The 20,913-nt window shown below is 41.1% G+C and overlaps 1 protein-coding gene across 1 annotated transcript in view; it reads right to left on the bottom strand.

Moving 5' to 3' along the window:
• Positions 1–15,201: 15,201 nt before the first annotated feature.
• Glipr1l2 (GLIPR1 like 2) overlaps positions 15,202–20,913 on the bottom strand; it is a 29,472-nt gene continuing 23,760 nt past the window's right edge. The window contains exons 5-6 of the mRNA XM_032890796.1: positions 16,415–16,441; positions 15,202–16,320 (exon numbers count right to left, since the gene is read on the bottom strand). Of these exons, the coding sequence (XP_032746687.1) occupies positions 16,064–16,320; positions 16,415–16,441 (284 nt within the window). The 3' untranslated portion in view covers positions 15,202–16,063. The remainder of the gene's footprint in view (positions 16,321–16,414; positions 16,442–20,913) is intronic.

The following is a 20,913-nucleotide window of genomic DNA, read 5'->3' on the forward strand; positions in this document are numbered from 1 at the left end:
TCTTTTTGTTGGGATCCCCGCGCGCAAATGACGGTGGGCTTACAATAAATAATGTCCCCTCTATCAGAGGGTGTCTGAATGAAAGCCCCATACAGACTACTTTCCTATACACAAGAGTGGTAAAGTTGAAGTTACAACTTACGTGCACTAAGAGATAATGCCAATAATAATCAACTCGTACTAATTTACTAAGAAACTTGCCGGAATCAGCACTACATGCACTGGGGCCACCAGATAAAACATTAAGTAAAACAACCTAGTAAAAAGGTTTCTAGAATATGGATAGCAAAATAGAATGTTTATCTGAAAATAAACAGTTATTAACTGACCACTGACTAATGGCCAGAACAACTGTGTGTGTGTGTGTGTGTGTGTGTGTGTGTGTGTGTGTGTGTGTGTGTGTGTGTGTGTGTTGGACAAAGGAGGGGTGACATCCAGGGCAGGATAATTCACAGTGATGGTACAGGATTTCATGATGTTCAGAATACTGTACAACTTAAAGCTGCCACCTTGTTGAATTCTAGAATTTTCTATGTAATACTTCAGACAGTGGTTGACCACGAGCAACCAAAGCTACAGAAAGTAGATCCATGAGTAAGAGGGGGCTGTTCTAATGTGGTTAACATGGCGACTTTATGCAGGATTCAAAGGAGGAAGTGAAACACACACACACAGACACGCCTGGTGAAGGAGGCAGGCAGGAGCAAGCAAGGGGGGTGGCAAGAAGGAAGCAGAGAGGAGGTCCATTTTAGGGTAATTTGTTTGTGCCTAGCAGCTAGCTGTGGGGCCTTAAACAGCTGAGCATACTCTCTCAAGTTCTTAGAAGCCTATTAAATGAGGTTAATGGGGGATGCTTCTGTCTCATATATATATATATATATATATATATATATGTATATATGTATATATATATGTGTGTGTGTGTGCACGCGCGTGTATACACAGTATTATATATTGCATGTTATAGATTATATTGCATATTATATATATTTACATTTTATAGACTATATATTACATTTTATACATTACATGTTATATACTATATATATTATATATGTGATGGTTTGTGTATGCTCCGTCCAGGGAGTGGCAGTATTAGAAGTTGTGATCCTGTTGGAGTAGGTTTGTCATTGTGGGCGTGGGCTTCAAGGAGCCCCATCCTAGCTGCCTGGGAGCCAGTATTCTGCTAGCAGCCTTCTGATGAAGATGTAGAACTCTCAGTTCCCCCTGAACCATGCCTGCCTGGATACTGCCATGTTCCTGCCTTGATGGTAATGGAACCTCTGAACCTGTAAGCCAGCTCCAATTAAATGTTCTTTTAAGACTTGCTTTGGGGGTTGGGATTTAGCTCAGTGGTAGAGCGCTTGCCTAGCAAGTGCAGGGCCTGGGTTCGGTCCCCAGCTCTGAAAAAAGAAAAAAAAAAAAAAAGAAAAAAAAAAAAGAAAAAAAAAAAAAAAAAAAAAAAAAAAAAAAGAAAAAAAAAAAAAAAAAAAAAAAAAAAAAAAAAAAAAGACTTGCTTTGGTCATAGTTTCTGTTCACAGCAGTAAAACCCTAAGACAATATATAACACTATAATTATATAATATGTAATATATAATATATTTTACTATATTATCTGCTATATTATATATTATACTATAAGACTATACTCTATATTATATATTATATAATAATTATATATTATAATATCATATTATATACTATATATTATACATATACTTTCTTATATATACTAATATATATAAATATATACTTACTTTCTTATATATTATATATAATATGTATAATAGATTATAATATATAGTTATGATATAGTATACTATGTATAGTATATTAGAATGTATCATAATATTTATATAATATATTAATATTATATGTGATATAGTAGGATAATGATATTAAAACATATAATATACAGGAAAGGGAATAACATTTGAAAAGTAACTAAGAAATACCCAATTTAATAAAAATATAAGAAAAAATAAAAAAATAAAATTAGAATTACATAAAAAACATATACTATATTAATTACATATATATAATTTATATAAAGCTAAAGGCAGTCAAGGGTCTATCCCTTCAAGGAGCTGTGAGATAACGAGTGGTTATGATGTAGCTGTTGACGTGAATGATATGCACAGAAGGTGTGGTGTCAATGGGAGAGGATACACAGTGAGTGCAGAGGTAATGTCCTTCATCTAGCACGGTGTCTGCAACCTTCCTAATGCTGTGTCCCTAAAACACAGCTCCTCATGTTGCAGTGACCCCTAAGCATAAAATTATTTTCGCTGATAACTACAATCTTGCTACTGTTATGAATCATAATGTAAATAATTTTTTGGAGACAAAGAGGTCGTGGCCCACGGGTTGAGAACCACCAATTGAGATAGTAAGTTTTTTGCTGAGACTAAACTCAAATAGGTGAGGATTAAGTAAAAATCTAGGAACCTTACAGCAGCCTTACTGTTGGTACATAAGCGAGTACATAAGCGAATGGCCTTGCTGGGCCCTCACAGTTCATCTCAATTTCTGTTTAGGATGCTGTTTCTAGTAGCATTGCCTTCTAGCATATCAATAGACTAAACTCTTTCCTGGCTGACGCTTGAGCAGCGTTAGGATCAACGTTGCAATAATCACCAGTGAGGAGGTTCTTCCTCGTAGGCAGGCCCGAGTCTGCTTTTCATTTCCTGAGTCTCTTAGCTATGCTAGCTGGGTTTTGAACATAGAACAAGAAACAGAACTCCACCAGCGAGCAAACTTAGTGTTGTTTGTGGTCACTTGAGCATCCCAATTGCACACATGCGTCGCCTGAGAGTGAACATTATCGTCCTGAAATGTGCCCTTGTTTTCTTTCTGTTGTAATAAAACAGGAAGCAAAACAAGTTGGGCAAGGAAAGGGCTTATTTGCCTTGTAATTTCACACCACACCCAGTGAGGGAAGCCAGAGGGAAGGCTCAAGTAAGAACCCTGAGGCAAGAACTGAAGCCGAGTCTAAGGACGCCACTGCTGGGTTGCTCAGCTTACTTTCTGAGAGCACCCAGGACCTCCTGCCCACCAGTGGCATTGCAACTCTTAAGGTTTCCAGGTGACTCAAGGATGTATGTGTCAAGGATAGCCTGCACAATATTGGAATGATCAGCTGATGTTTTCTCTACTCTCTTAGAACTAATCTTCCAAAAGGAAAGTGCCATTCAAGGCTTTAAAAAACAAAACAAAACAGTATAGCGTGCAATGCAACTCCTCAGACCCAACCCCCACCTTCTGTGTTCACACTGCATCTGCAGCCAAGGCGCAGAGGTGGTTTACCACAAGAACAGCGGAAATGAGCTCTGCTCAGTTCTCTGTACCCTTTGCTTTTAGGATTTGCTGCAGTGCCATTTTAGCAAAGTCTTTTTTCTGCTTTTCTGTATTTTGTTTTTTATTTTTTTTCTTTTACAGAGGACCTACACCACCTTTTATAGTAAGAAAATAAACTCTATTTTGGAGAGTCATGTATGCCCATTAACACACAGATACAGCATGATAAATGTGTCCACAGAAAAGGATATCAGAACGCCCCGGATTATCAATACATGAGAGGGTGGAGGAAAAACAGCACCGGATCCAGGATACGCTTACCCTGTCTGATTCTGGAAACACTTAGTCTTTAAAAACCTCTAGTAACAGCAGTTCTCAAGCTGTGGGTCTTGATCCCTTTGGAGGTCATATGACCCTTTCACAGGGGTCACCTAAGACCATGGGAAATATCAAATATCTACATTTGATTTCATAACTGTAGCAAAATCACAGTTATGAAGTAGCATCAAAGGTGATTTTGTGGTTGGGAGCCATCAGTACGTAAGGAACTGTATTAAAGGGTCACGGCATTAGGAAGCTTGAGAGCTACCGCCCTAGAGACTATTTTTCCAGTTTCCACAATCATTCTGTCTGCTACCTATTCTCTTTTAAGAAGGACTATTTTAATTTGGATAGCTCATCTTGTTTCTAACAAGGAATTCTGGCTTCAGGATTTCTTTTTATTTGATATATGGACTTACTCTCTAGCCTAGGTTAGTTTCAAATTTGTGATCCTTGTGCCTCGGTCTCGGAAGTTCTGAGATTACAAGCAGGAGTTACCATATCTGGCTTCTAGCAGTTGTTCTGAGACAGGGTCTTTCTACTTTGTAGCCTTGGTTATCATACAATTTGCTGATTCTAGACCAGGCTGGCCTTGAACTCACGGAACACCACCTGTCTTACCAGTGCAGGGATTAAAACCATGTGCTACCTACCAAGCCCAGCAAGATTCTTTAACATACTGCTCTTCTTTCAATCATGGTATATGTTCACTTGAATACACCTATATGTGTTTCAAAAAATATAAACGGTATGTTCGTGAGGCCATAGTTTTATTTATGCATTTTGCATTATTTTTCCATAACCATAGTTTCATAAAAATGCTATTGCTATTATAACTTTATATTTTATGAGCTGTACTTTCTACAAATTATCATAATTGCATACTTTTACATATATATATGTATATATATACACACATGAATATTCAGATTCCTTTAAGTTTTTTCATAAATAATGCTGTGGACATCTTCATATAAAGAGAATCCTGTGCAATTATCTTTAGAGCTTATACTAATTTATATTACCATTAGCATATGCCTATCAGTCTTCTTATCTTCATGGTGGACGCGAAGAGACTAAAGATCTGTCTGCTTTTTCATATCGTTAGCTAACACTAGAGTGAGATAATGCCTGGCCAGGATGGAGTTTATCTGGAAATCTCAGAACTGGGCTCAATTTCAAATACAATAAAGTCACCTGAGGAATTGTCATCAGCAGTGTTACCTCAGTCTTAACAGTAATTGCCGTTCTTTCGGTGTCCTCTGCTTCATACGATAGGAAGTTCAGATTTCAAGGTAGGAGAGATGAGACACCCTCTGAGCTGTTGTACGAGCATTTTTGCTAAAGCTGGTCTATGCAGGTCTAGCAAAGGGTCAAAAGTCAAGGCCTATTACAGAAGAGTGCTTAGAGCATCCGGACTAGCTTAGTCAGAGCCTTGTCAACACTCACTACTCCCCCTCCCTGTCTTTTGCATCTTAACCGCTTCCTAACTTTAACTCAATCTTGGGGTGCAGCTTTCCCAAAGGTGAATCTGAACTAGAACCTCCACATTCGCCCTTGGATCTGTGATGTTATCCACCAAGAAAAAGAGCTCCTGAGTCAACATTCCTGTGCCAGGACCAACTTGGCTCACATAATAATGACTTAAAAAGTGATTTTTAAAGGCAGTTATCAGCCAGGTTTTTTTTCACTGCAGTGACAAAATTCCTAGGAAGACACCTCAAGGAAGAAGGAGAGATGGGTTTTTGTTTAAGGTTTTCAGTACATGGTGATGTCTAGGCTGAGGTAAGGCAGCACCAACGAGTCCAGTGAAAAGAGAGAGTGCTGTGCACGCCAAGGCAGTCGGAAGTAGAAAGCAAGGGGGAAGGGTTGGGAGGCAAAATGTGTCTTTCCTGGACATGTCCCTAATGACCTCCTTCCAACTGGGCCCCACCTCCTACGTTTCATAAGCCCAATGATTTCTCATGAACTAATAAGTCTCCTAGAGCCTACCTGAGCAATCACACCCCAAATGCACGGGCCCATGCAGACAGTTTTTCTTTTCAAATTATAATCATGCTGAGGCTGAATACCAGGCACACCTACACTCTCGAACATGGCTTACAGCTATTGTGAATATATTTTATACTTCCCGTAGCACGTGCAGGTTTCAGACATTCCAAGACAGCTCACATCCTGCTGGTGCCTTTGGAGCTGAAGTGTTAGGAACTCGTTTTCACATAAACCTCTGGGGTTTGACGATGTCTGAAGAGAATCTGCCTGTGCGCGCTGTCTCACTTCCCCAGTGAAATCTACTGGAGAGACGTGTGCCTCAGCAGTTACATTACCGGATTCTAGGTATCCGAGAAGACCACCGCACGGACAGAATGCTGTTCGGGGAAAAGCAGCTCTCCTGTGGAATGGCTGGGAGCTGCTGCGAAGTTACTATAGTAACATAACTTCCTCTTTGGCTCTCAGAACTGTTCAGCTACACACTCGTGACTTTTCAGCTCTTTGGATTTGACCCTAAGACTAAGGAAGACTAATGTAGCAGGCATAGGAGAAGATTATCCCACTGGCTTAAAAGGCGCAGGTCATTGTGACCCAGGACCCTGTGATTTTTTTTCCTGACCCAAGTGCTGGTATTCCAGGGGCACGCCGCCACACCTCACGATGGGTACATATCTGATGAAGAGGCCACAGGTCAGAGTTAGAAAAAGTTCACTCAAGAAAAAGAAAAAAAAAAAAACAAAACAGACGTGAACTTGGGCTTCCTCTTTTCCTAGTAACAATGGCTTTCAGATTTTGGGAGCAACACAGTGATCAACTGGTGATTTTCCTTTGCTCTCCCCACAGCGTCAGGGGGCATGGCACAGTAGGATAGCCACTATTTGATACTACAATGCTTCTCTTTCCCTGACGACATTCTCCCCGCTAAAGGAGGGCTTAGGCTGAATCATGTAACATCCTTCCCCATATTTTGGAATGTTGACATCTGAATCATCCACCACAGCTTCCTGACTGCCATCACCAGGCCTTTCCTTTAGTAAAGTGTCAGATATGTGAAATTCATTTTATACAAAAGTCTACACTTAACACTATTGTCCTAAGATCTCCCTGATAGTCATGGAAGACTTTGCCGTTGGTCTATAAAATCTTTATCTCCATTTGAATTATCTAATGCTCTCCTGGACCAACTCTATACTCTGGCTTTTAACAAAATATGAGTTGTGGAGACAGATTGGGCCTTACCACCTGGAATTGCCTCACCTCCAAATTCTCACCCTTTGGTTGTAATATTCTCTCCATTGGTGTCTGATGTCTGCACTGCCTGCAACCAGACCGATGGTGGCTTCAGGCTTCTCATACATTTCGCCCTGTCATCACCGGCTCTAACCTTTTTCTTTTTCCATTTTTGCAAGCCCAAGAGCCAGGACACAATCATTACTAATATGTCATACCAGAGTCTCCCTCTTCGTAATGTAACCAAGAGTGGCTGAAGAACTCCTCACTGCCTGATGAGGATCGATCTATCTATCTATCTATCTATCTATCTATCTATCTATCTATCTATCTATCTATCTATTTATCTATCTATCTATATCTCTATCTCTATGCACAATATGCAAACCCACTGCCATAAATACATATAAGACGGCACGCACACACACACACACACACACACACACATACACACACACACACACACACACACACATTTAGAGAGGTCTGGAGAGATGGCTAATAGGTTAAGAGATGGCTATTATTTTAGAGAACTTGGCTTAAAGTCCTAGGATCTACAGGGTAGCTCACACCACAGTCTGTAACCCAGTTCCAGGAATCTGATGTTCCCTTCTGCTTTCCTCAGGCACTCGGTACACATGTGGTATACACACATATGTACATGTGGGCAAAATAGCTATACACATTACACTGAATTAAAAATAAAACAAAATTACAAATTTAGAAAAAGGAAGTGAAGAAGGAACAAAACAGACTCCTGGGAGATCATATACTCTTGAGTTCCCATTCCTGGACAAGATTTCATCCCCATCCTCAGCAGTGGTCCAGGAAAGCAGAACTTTGCTCTCAGTAATGAGGGGGCTCTGGTAAGGGAAGAAGTACCTTTGACTACAGTGTTTCTGCTTTTTGTTTGAAATAGAAATGTCCTGGTCTTTCCCTGGTAAAGATTCCTTCTGTCTGGGCTGGAGAGATGGTTCAGGAGTCAAGAGCACTGATTACTCTTCCAGAGGTCCTCAGTTCAATTACCAGAAACTACATGGTGGCTCACAACCATCTGTCATGGGATCTGATGCCCTCTTCTGGCGTGTCTGAAGATGGTGACAGGGTATAACCCCTACCCCAACACACACTACCCCTATATGATTCCTCTTGTTAGGGCCATTTTTTCTCTATTCCCCAACGCTGAAAGGGAGATATCATTCAAACCCATTTTATCAGGTTAGCAGCACCCCCTTACCAAAACTGGACAAATTCACAACCAGAGAGAGCTATAGATTAGGCGTTCTCAACTTTCCTAATGCTTCAACCCTTTCATACAGTTCCTCCTGCTGCGCTTGCACACAACCACATAATTATTTTTGTTGCTACTTCATAACTGGAATTTTGCTACTGTTATGAATTGTCGTGCAAACATCTGATATGCAGGGCGTCTGATATGCATCCCCTGGGAAAGAGTTATTTAACCCCCAAAGGGTTGAGACCTGAGGGTTGAGAACCACTGCTAGGGACCCAGCTCTCCAATAAAAAGGAGATGTCAAAGTCTCAACAACATATTATCAAATCAGATTCAGTAAAAGATCAAAAAGGAACGCCAACATGATCCAGTTGGCTTCATCGTAAGGAGTCAAGAATGGTCAACACAGTACATCCCACCAACAAAATGGACACAATCCAGTCTCAATAGATGCAGATAAGGAGTTTGTCAAAAATCCAACATTCCTTTAGGATAAAATCCACGAACAAATTAGGCATATGTTTCCTCAAAATAATATAGGTTCTACATAATAAATTGTACTGAGTGTGAGTGTACTGAACCGGATTGAAATATACTATTTATTATAAAAGCAGTCTTGAGCTCTCTGATTCTGGCCCACAGCTCCTGAGATTCCACCTCACCCCAGTCATAATGGTTAAGATCAAAAACCCCAGTGACAGCAGATGCTGGCAAGGATGTGGAGAAAGAGGAACACTCCTCCATTTGTTGGTGGGATTGAAGACTGGTACACCATTCTGGAAATCAGTCTGGAGGTTCCTCAGAAAATTGGACATTGAACTGCCTGAGCACCCAGCTATACCTCTCTTGGGCATATTACCCAAAAGATGCCCCAACATATAACAAAGACACATGCTTCACTATGTTCATAGCAGCCTTATTTATAATAGCCAGAAGCTGAAAGAACCCAGATGCCCTTCAACAGAGGAATGGATACAGAAAATGTGGTACATCTACACAGTGGAATACTACTCAGCTATCAAAAACAACGACTTTATGAAATTCATAGGCAAATGAATGGAACTGGAAAATATCATCCTGAGTGAGGTAACCCAGTCACAGAAAAACACACATGGTGCACTCATTGATACGTGGCTATTAGCCCAAATGCTCGAATTACCCTAGATGCATAGAACACATGAAACTCAAGAAGGATGACCAAAATATGGATGCTTCACTCCTTTAAAAGGGGAACAAGAATAACCTTGAGAGGGAATAGGGAGGCAAAGTTTAGAATAGAGGCTGAAGGAACGCCCATTCAGAGACTGCCCCACATGTGGTCCATACATATACAGCCACCCAATTAGATAAGATGGATGAAGCAAAGAAGTGCAGGCTGACAGGAACCAGATGTAGATCTCTCCTGAGAGACACAGCCAGAATACAGCAAATACAGAGGCGAATGCCAGCAGCAAACCACTGAACTGAGAATGGGACCCCCGTTGAAGGAATCAGAGAAAGGACTGGAAGAGTTGAAGGGGCTCGAGACCCCTTATGAACAACAATGCCAAGCAACCAGAGCTTCCAGGGACTAAGCCACTATCCAAAGACTATACATGGACTGACCCTGGGCTCCAACCTCATAGGTAGCAATGAATATCCTAGTAAGAGCACCAGTGGAAGGGGAAGCCCTTGGTCCTGCCAAGGCTGGACCCCTAGTGTATGGGATTGTTGGGGTGGGCAGTTAAGGGGGATGGACCAGGAAGGGGAGGGGGTATTGGGGTAAGGGCTTAGAAACCGGGAAAGAGAAAAACATTTGAAATGTAAATAAGAAATACCCAATTTAATAAAAATGGGAAAAAGAGCAGTCTTGAAGTGTTGTATAACGTGGGCACACTTGAAACACTCGCATGATAGTGTTCAAACACAGGCGGGTTCATCTTCAACTTCACTCATTCAAAGGGAGCGAGAAAGTATGTTAACTATAAAAAAAAATTCACTGTGGCCTAATGGCAAATCCCCTTTCTCAGCCCAGAAGTCTGAAGACCATCAAGAGTAATCTAAACCCAGCAAGGTATCAGCCAAATAGCTTCTCCAGTATCCTTGGCTCATGATGGTCTTTCCACTCAGGAGCTTTTTTTGAATCTCATGATCACCTGACTCATTGCAGGGATACAAACGAAGGAAAGAATGGTGCTTTTCAGAGGAGGGAGGGATAAAATAGTGACGTTCTCTGCTTTGTAAAGTGTGTGAAACAATCAGTTACTTCCAGAAAAATTATTCAGAGAGAGGTTGGCATTCCTAACCCAACCCCATTGTACAGGTTGAGTTATGACCAGCCCTCTGTCCTTGTTTGCTTCCTGACAAACACCATGACCAAAAAACATCTTGGATAAGAAAAGGATGATTTCATCTTACGGTCCATCACCCATGAAGACAAGGAGGAAACCTGGAGACACTCCACCCCCACCCCGTCCCTGAAGCAGAGACCAAAGACAGCTGCTACTTGTTCCATCCTTGCTCGGTTTGCCTTCTCATATAACCAGGACCACCTGCCAATGGTAGGCCTGCTCACATCGATCATTAATCAATAAATGCCCACAGACATGGATACAGGCCAATCGGATGAAGGCAATTCCTCGGCTGGGGTTCCTTCTTTCCTGGTGTTTTTACTTTGTGCCAACTGGACAAAACTAACCAGCACAACTTGCAAAAAGCCAAAATTCTGATCTAACGCAGAATGAGGAGGTCCTCGCAGGTGCAATCCGGTTAAACGGGAGGCCATTTGGGTTGCTTTGCCCAGTGTAACTGCTGTCCTTACGAGTCAGACAGAGCACCGTATGAGGAGAGACGCGGGAGGAAGAGGTCACACAGGCAGACGCAGAGAACAGGCTTCTTTGCTACAAGGCAAGTAATTGCTGGGGCCAGCAGCCCCTCCACGAGTCAAGGAAGCATATGCTCTGAGGCCTGGGAAGAACACAGTCTGTCCAGGACCTGTATTTTAGGGTTCCAGCTTCCAGAAAAGTGAAGGAATTTCTCTGTTCTCAGTCATCTAGCTTGTTGTACTGTGGTACAGTAATTCTAGTATGTAAATACTGTGTCTAGTCTCCATCTGGAGGGGGGGAAAGTATTTCCTCATGCCAGAACACAGGGTGATAACACAGCACAGGATCTACTTAGAGAAGAGATTTTTCTCTGGTGCCACTCAGGGAAGTTTCGAAAATAAATATTCCTATACGTCTATGGCAGAATCAGACCAGGAATGGTACAGAGATCATTCACAGCTCAGGGGTGAGGTTTCATGATGAGGGAACATGTTTTCATTTATCTGAAAACATATGCTCTGGCTTTTCTGTTACATAAACTGACAGAACAGATCATGTTAAAAATGAAATTATAGTCTGCTGTGACTATATACGTTTTCAGTTTTAAGTGTTAAAATAGGAGAGGAATCATTATTTAAAGGCCACTTTGGTGTTAACATATTAATTGTTGTCATTAAACATAACAAATAAACTATAAAGCTCTTAAGATATAGTCCAGGCTAAAATGCAATGTTGCATTATGCCAAGGGGTAGAGGGATCAAGGATGTTAAACAAAACACCAAAACCATGAAAGCAAAGGGGTTTCAGGCAGAGAAAAATGTTAGTCTATATCAGCTACACAGCATTTTCCCTTTATCCAGGAGAACTAAAGTTCCTGGAAGTGGCCAGCCACATCTGTGTTGACACTTCTGCATACTTATTTGAAGGTCCAGAGGCCAAATTGTGTCAGACAACCTTTAGTCCCCTTAGTAGGAATTTATTATCAACCCCTTGTATTGGACTTACGAGTATCTTGATGATTATTAGATAAAATGTTTGGAATGTGTTAATTTAATGGATATTAAAATTCCTTTGGGGGACATAAGCAATATCTACCTTCCATCTAAGGTCTCGAGTACAGACCAAAACATGAGTCCACCAAAGTATGCTCTGGTGAGTTTATCAGGCTTCCTAATAGAGCACAGGTGAGGGGTGACTCACTAGAGTATAGGGACTCACCCCCAAAATGCCACACCAGAACTCTTATCAAGTAGGGATGACTTCCTTATAACTACCTAGAGCCCTCCTCCCTCCCCCCACTATATACTCTAGTTCCTTCCAGAGTCTTTGTACAATTATGGCAAAATTACACACAACAGGTGGTAAGGGGGACTGGATACTCTGGATACTCCTTTCCCCTCTCACTCACTATGAAGTGACATAAGCAGTTGACAAACTCAGCTTGGACAATCATTTGCAAGCAGGCACAGCTGAACTACTTAAAATGTTGTTTGTTTGGCTCGCAGGTTAGTCAGGTATCCAACATCTCCTCCCTTTCCTCACCCTCCTTCCTTCTTCCTGCCCTCCTCTTCCCAGAGGTTTCCCAGAGAGTAGTAATGGAGTAGTCTGTTTTCTTCTAAATGGAATGAAGGAATGAACCCTGTGTCCTTGCATGGTACCTACACTTACACCCCACAGCTGTTAGCAAGTTAGAGGTTGATGTGTGTCTCTCTTACTACAAAACACAAATGAGGAAATGGACGAAAACACAGGAAGTTTCCCATATGGACACAGACGGCACTGATAAACAAGGCAGTAAAAACCACGGACTGTGATAGCAAACCCACAGGTGGAGAAGTCTTCTAGCTGGCTCATCCGTTACCCAATCATAGTAGGTGCTTCACCACTGAAACCTTCCTGGCCACACATTTCTACTTCCCTTGTCCAGGTACCGAGTGTGATTTTTCCCCATGAGAAGTTGCCCTTCAGTCCGACCAGAATTTTGCCTGGCATGTTCATTGTAACCTATCCTGGACCCAGAGCTGAACAGTACTTCCAGACTTAATTCTCCCCACCAGTCTTACTCCAAGTTCTGCCATTACAGAAGCTAGGTGGGAGGGAGTGGACACTTGGGGCCCAGTCAGTTCTGTTTCTCCAAGTCTGTCAGCCAAAGCATGCGATATCTTTAGCAACAGACCCTTCAAAGGTTCATTCCAAAAATGCAACTAACAACCCTGCCCTTTGTTTCAGTGATCTTTAAGGCCACAGTAACCAACACCCATGAGGAAAGCACCCGGTATCCTAGCAACAAGGTTACCAATTGTCTTAGTTAGGGTGACTATTGATTCAATGAAACACTGTGACCAAAACTGACTGGAGGAGGAAAGGGTTTGCTTTGCTTACACTTCCACAGCACTGTTCAGCATTGAAGAAAGTCAAAGCAGGAATCAAACAGAGCAGGCGCCTGGTGGCAGGAATGGAAGCCACAGAGAGATGCTGCTTACTGGCTTTGCTCCTCAGGACTTGCTTAGCCTGCTTTCTTATAGAAGCCAGGACCACCCACAATGGGCTAGGCCCTCCCCCCCCATCAGTTGCTAATTAAGAAAACGCCCTACAGCTGGATCCTATGGGCATAAGTTCTCTATTGGCATTCCCGGCTTCTCAGAAGGCTCTAGCTTGTATCAACTTGACATAAAAACCAGCTGGCAGACCAAATAATATCACCTCCATGGCTTCTAGGAGCATTTGTTGTTACCTTTCGGATACTCTGTAACCCTGCAGGCACAGTCTACTACAAACTTCCCCTTACCTTGATTGTTATTACTTGTGTCTTTCGGAACCATACTGGGACTATCTCAGCAACACCCGGCCTTCTGACCTATTTGTAATTTCAGACCCCATGTTCTCTTCAGATGCAGTCGCCTATCTCTTAATCAAGTCTCAAAATCAGAAAAACGCTCAGAGTTTAGTATTATGCTACCCACATGTAAGAAGATGTTCATACAGAGGCTGGGCATAACATGATATAAAGTCCTGTGCCACCCCAAAATGAGTAGTAGGAGTGCGGACATAATCCTTGGGGCACTTTAAGGTCCACTGATCCCTAGAAACATCAGTTTATCAAACGAGTTGAAAATGACGGGTAACCTTGGCCAGCAGGGGAGTAGATAGGAAGATTCTCATTCTGAGAGACCTTCTTTAGCAGGGGCTGCAGTGGGAATTGGTCACCTGTTCCACTCTTAGACCGAATGGCTGGTCTGGCCTTAAAGTCCTCCATGAGCTGACCAAGTGTTCAGTTGCCCATCGGATTTGTCCTTAGGGACGCTGGCTAGGTGCAAGTTCAGCCACATCTGTATTCGGAAAATGTAGAAAGGTACTTTGCCTGGCCTTCTCTCCTCTCAATTTGCTCCTCTGGCTCTACAACCTTGTGAATTACATTTTGCATGCTGACTCAAAATGGTTGGATTGGCCTACTTTACCCAGGTCCCCGTAGCTGACTGCCACGGTGTTTTATACCAGTCACACAGTCTCGGTTTAATCAATTTCTTTCTTGGGTTTCCCATAAATATAGTCCTGTCCAGGCTAGTGGCCTGGTCATCCTATACCACTTCCCAGTATCCAGTTCCCTTAGCAGTATCCACTCTTCTTCAACTGTTCCTTGTCCTTGAAATTCACAAGGCCCTCAGCTATGATAAGTGGGAGGCCCTAATGGCTTGTCTGAGCCAGTCCATCAGGGAATGATTGCCCCAAGACTGTCTTAGATTGTGAAGGCTTTGTCTCAACAAGGGGCGGCTCGTTTCATATTGCTTTGCTTTTCTGCTTCTTGTAGCCTTCAAACTGACCCCATCCGCTCACCTGAACCACAAGGTAGGTGGCAAGAGGCTCCTTCACTGCTTGTTTGAAAAGTCAGATATCAATGCCAGATGTCTCATAGAAAACAATAATAGCTTCGCAGGGTGGTTCTGGGTGTTAAATAATTGTGTGGAGGCATTTTGCGATGCTATCAAGTATAATACAAATATCCAATAATAACAATCAATACAATCACAGTAGAGAATCATCTCTATTTCTCTATCCAACCCTTTCTCTCAGGATGCTGGATAGAAGCAGGTGACTTTATAATAGACAGCACATCGACTTCTAAAGTTTAAATCTCTTGAAAAACAAAGGAAACAAAACAGACAATAAGACCCTAGAAGCTTAGGTCAAAGGTTGGGAGTTTTTGTGTTCATTGTTTTGGGGGTAATTGTCATTTGTCTGGTGGTAGAACAAGCTTTTAATGTAATGCTGGTCCTATAAAAATGATTAGACTTTATAAGAACAGATTTGATACACTTTTGTGTATTTTGCCAGGCTAACATTTTATTCAATGAATTGATCAATATTACTATTCGTATGTCAACTTATTTTTCCCACGACTTCTATTAAACATACTGAGTAATAAACATATAGGTGATAACTTGAACTCTGTTATATAAATGTAGCAGCAACTGTATTGCTTACTGACAATGAGTGATTTTTCTTTTTATTTCTTGGACCTACTTGACAAATATTATGGAAAGTCTGATAAATTAATGGCCATGGAGTAGAAATTTTACAATTTATCTTCTGACACTAGGCATTACTATCAAGTAAACTATTTTCCAAATATACATAAAATATAAAAAGCATTTGGTGTTTTGATATGACATGGAAATTACAACCACTACTGACAACTATAACAGTAATAATAAAAACAAGCTAATATTTATCAAATGCCTATTCTAAACTCAGAGTGATCCTTAGTGTCTTGTATGAACAAGTTCATTTAACGTAATACTTTAGATACTTTTAAACCCATATAAAAACTCTACACAGAGATAGAAATATGAATTATTTCTTGTTTTTATCAGATACCATAATAACATTTTAAGGCTTTTTTTGTTGTTGTTTTTGCTATTATCTGGGTCTTTAAGAGCTTAATATTTTCCGTGCAATGCAAGTCTTGTATTCACACCATTTTTGTTTTCCAATTTAAATTTGTTAGATAGGTATAGAAAAGGAATGAGAAATATTATAATTGCGGTTTATATTTTTTGTTCTTAAAGTTCAGCATTCTACTTTTCAGTGTTTTGAGATTTTTCTTTTCCTACTGGGGTTTGGCTTCTATTGGGTTATCTTCTCCCTGTGTCTCTTCCTCTCCTTCCTCCGGGGTTATCGTCTTCCTATTGTTCATCTTCCTCTTCCTGAATCTCTTCTTCTCCCTCCTCCACCACTATTTCATCCTCAGTGTTCACGCCCTCCTCTACTGACATTATCATCGGAGAGTCCAATAAGACAACTGGAAACCGGTTCTGTATTATCATAACGATGATGACACATAGTCCCAAAGACGCCAGTCTCATGAAGAGGACAAAGAAGCACAGTCGGTTACATACAAGTGGGCGGGGCGTTTCCCAAGGTGGATACCAGAACTGGTAGTCTGTAAAAAAAAAAAAAAAAAAGACAATTGAAGAAAGCTAGATTTCATGTAACAATGTTCATTTGTTTAAGAAATAAAAGACAGCAATACGTACACGCAGCTTCATCACGTTCTGCATTACCTAAAAAGAAAAATAAAGCTATAAATACATATTCTTTCTAGTTCTATAAGAATTTTCCCAATAGTAATACCACCATTTCTTTATGCTTGTAGAATCTAAGGCAGCAGTTCTCAGTCTGTGGGTTGTAACTCCTTTGAGGCCACATATTAAATATCCTGCATATCAGATATTTACATTATGATTCCTAACAGCATCAAAACTACAGTTATGAAGTAGCAATGACATAAATTTATGGTTGGGGGTCACCACAACATGAGGAACTGTGTTAAAGGGTCACAGCATTGGGAAGGCTGGGAACCGCTGCTCTAAGGTTATCATGGTCTTTGATGTCTGCTCTAGCTAGTAGCCCAGCAGAAGTACACGCTATTCTTTTAAAGTAGAAGTCAGCCTGGTTGGCTACAGAAATGTAGAGCTAAGCAGATATGGATTCTAGTGCTGTTGAGACTGCTAAGTGCTTGAGACGTCTCAGCTGAGGCGCTTACTCCACACTCTCGAGGCCCTGCCCACACTGACCGTGTAGAGCAGCACAGCTCTCCCATCTTCCCCACACTGGTGCTCCAAACCAATATGGATTCACTCATTTCTCATGCAATTCTTAAGTTTCATGGTGGTCCATTTTCATTTCTGAGACAGCAAAGTTAAATCTCTCACCTGGGTTTCATTGATTTAGTTATTTTTTTTCAATGTCATAATTACATTTAAAAGGAGACAAATTCCTTCTCATCTGCTCAACTGGGTGGAATGAAAATAGATTCTTATTGAACATAGAGTCTTCTCTCACACAGTACCCCTGGTTTCCGGTTTCCCCGGCCTCCGCTCCTCCCAGTCCCTTCCTTCTGTCACTCCCTTCCTTACCAATCCTTTTTGACTTTCGCTCAGAGGATACATCAGTAGACACCTGTAGGCAGCGCAGGGCTGATATGGGCTTTGTCTGGCATTGATATCATCTCTAAGGTGATATTTAGAATTATTTTTGAGGGCCCTTGGGTATGAACTGAACTCTGTTGCACTTTTGCTGTACTTTAGCATTTTGTTCCTGGTCCTTTATACTTTATGTGGTGACTCTTGAACATCTTTCAAAAAAGCATCCTTGTCTATATAGTGCGTAGGTTCTCTTCCTGCTGCATGTTTATTTATTGGTCTTTAAGTAGAAGCAGGAACATCACAGAGCATTCTTTCTTGGCACATTTCCTCACTTGTTACCAGTTGATCTTGTTTATTACATTCTTCTTTCATATTTGTATTTTATTAAATACTTAGACAAATTTAAATTTGTTTAAAAATATATCGTTTCTCTACTTTTGAAGGAAAGATTTGTTATTGTGTGTGTGTGTGATGCAGGTGCCTGTGGAGGCTGGGAGGTGTTCTGTGTCATGAGCTACCTGACCACTGAGTCCTCTCCTCCCTGTATCTGTCAGCGTTTAGTCTTCTTTTTGGCCCCTGGATATAAAATATATGAAAATACAAATTGACATAATTCCTCCCCCATTAATAACATAAGTTTTATAGTTTGTTATTTTTATTTTTGACAATTTTATGTATGTATACTATTATTATATATAGTGTACGAATTAAGGATTCCATATATTAACTAGTTTTTCTTTATTCTATCTACGTTATCTTTCTATCAATCATCTATTTATCTACTTATCATCTATTTATTTACTTATTTTAGTTTTTCAAGACAGGGTTTCTCTGTTTAACAGTCCTAGATATGCATCATGTCTGGATTAATTATGTCATTTTTATTACTTTATTTATTTACATTCCAAATGCTGCTTCCCTTCTTGGTTTCCCCTCCACAAGTTCTTTACCCATTTCCCTCCCCTTTGCTTCTGAGAGTGTGTCCCCCCACCCAGCCACTGGCTCCCACCTCACCCTGCTATCTGCTAGTATCCCCCCTTCTCTGGGGCATCAATCTCTACAGGATTAAGGCACATCCTTTCCCACTGAGGCCAGACAAGGAGGCAATCCTCTGCTACACTTCTCAGGATCCCAGGACCAGCCCATGTATGCTCTTACATGGTTGGTGGCTTAGCCTCTGGGAGATCTGAGGGGTCTGGATTAGGTGTTCAATGGTTGGGTTGTAAGAATCTTCATTTGTTTCAGTCAGCTACTGGTAGAGCCCCTCAGAGGACAGCCATGCTAGGCTTTTGTCTGCAAGCACAACATGACATCAATAATAGTGTCAGGGTTTGGTGTCTGCAGATGGGATGGATCCCAAATTGGGCCAGTCTCTGGATGGCCTTTCCTTCAGTCTCTGCTCCATTTTTGTGCCTGAATTTCCTTTAGGCAGCAACAGTTCTGGGTCAAGAATTTTGAAGATGGGTGGGTGGCCACATGCCTCAACTGGGGGCCATGTCTATCTCCTGGAGGTGCCTCTTTATGCTCCATCTTCCCACTGTTAGGCATTTCAGCTAAGGTCATCCCCACTGGGTCCTGGGAGCCTCTCAAATCCATAATCTGGAAATTTCTAGGGGTTTCCCCTGTTCCCCAACCCCCAATGCTACCTTTGTTCTATTCATTCTCCTGACTCTCTGGGCTTCTCTGCTGTCCCTCCCCTGCCCCCTGTGTACCTGATCCTGCCTCACTTTTTTCCATCCCCTTCCCCTCTCCCACCCAGACCTCCCTCCCTTACTCTGCCTCTGGTGATTATTTTGTTCCCCCTTCTAAGTGGGATTGGAGAATCCACACTTGGACCTTCCTTTTTGTTAAGCTTCATATGGTGAGTTGTATCATTGGTATTCTGAACATTTTGGTTAATATTCACTTAGTGAGCAAATAGCATGTTTGTCCCTTTGGGTTTGGGTTGCCTCACTCCAGATGATATTTTCTAGTTCAATCCATTTGCCTGCAAAATTCATGATGTCCTCATCTTTAATAGCTGAATAGTACTCTATTGTGTAAGTGAACCATATTTTCTGTATCCATTCTTCATGAGGGACGTCTGTGTTGTCTCCAACTTCTGGCTATTATAATAAGGCTGCTCTGAAAATTGTGGAGCATGTGCCCTTGTTATATGTTGGAGCACCTTTTGGTATATGCCCAGGAGTGGTATAGCTGGGTCTTCAGGTAGAACTATTTCCACTTTTCTGAGGAACTGCCAGATTGATTTGCAGAGTGATTGTATCAGTTTGCAATCCCACTAGCAATGAAGGAGTGTTCCTTTTTCTCCACATCCTCTGCAGTATGTGCTGTCACTTGAGGTTTTGATCTTAGCCATTCTGATTGTTATAAGGTGGACTCTCAAGGTCATTTTGATTTGCATTTCTCTGATGACTAAGGATGTTGAACATTTCTTTAAGTGCTTCTCCATCATTCGAGATTCCTCAGTTGAGAACTCACTGTTTAGCTCTATACCCCATTTTTTTAAATTGGGTTGTTTTGTTTTCTGGAGTCTAACTTCTTGAGTTCTTTGTATATTTTGGATATTAGCCCTCTATCAGATGTAGGTCGAGTGAAGATCTTTCCCCAAATTGTAGGTTGCCGTTTTGTCCTAATGACAGTGTCCTTTGCCTAACAGAAGCTCTGTAGTTTTGTGAGGTCTCATTTGTCAATTGTTGATCTTAGAGCCTGAGCCATTGGTGATTTGTTCAGGAAAATTTCCCCTGTGCCAATGCATTCGAGGCTCTTCCCACCATCTCTCCATTAGTTTCCATGTATCTGGTTTTATGTTGAGACCCTTGATCCACTTGGACTTGAGCTTTGTATGAGTGATATGTGGATCTATTTTCATTCTCCTACAGACAGACTGCCAGTTATATCAGCACAATTTGCTGAAGATGCTTTCTTTTTTCCACTGTGTGGTTTTGGCTTCTTTGTCAAGTGTCCATAAATGTGTGGATTTATTTCGGGGCTTCAATTCTATTCCACTGATCAACCTGTCTGTCTCCATACCAATACCATATGGGTTTTCTCACTATTGCTTTGTAGTACAGCTTGAGGTCAGGGATGGCGATTCCTCCAGGTTTTTTTTTTTTTTTAGAATTGTTTTGGCTATCTTGGGCTTTTTGTTATTCCATATGAAATTGAGAATTGCTATTTCCATGTCTGTGAAGAATTGAGTTAGAATTTTGAAGGGGATTGCATTGAATCTGTAGATTGCTTTTGGAAAGATGGCCATTTTTACTATGTTAATCCTACCAATCCATGAGCATGGACAATCTTTCTATTCTCTGAGGTCTTCGATTTATCTCTTGACAGACTTGAAGTTCTTGTCATACAGATCTTTCACTTGCTTGATTAGAGTCACACCAAGATATTTTACACTATTTGGGACTATTGTGAAGGATGTCATTTCTCTAATTTCTTTTTTGGCCCATTTATCCTTTTAGCTTCCTATAAAGGAAGACTACTGATTTGTTTCAGTAAATTTTATATTAGCCACTTTGCTGAAGTTGTTTATCAGCTATAGAAGTTCTTGACTTATAGTAATTTCTTGACTTCTTCCTTTCCAATTTGTATCCCTTTGA

This window comes from Rattus rattus, chromosome 1, assembly GCF_011064425.1.
Source record: "Rattus rattus isolate New Zealand chromosome 1, Rrattus_CSIRO_v1, whole genome shotgun sequence".
Lineage (NCBI taxonomy): Eukaryota > Metazoa > Chordata > Mammalia > Rodentia > Muridae > Rattus > Rattus rattus.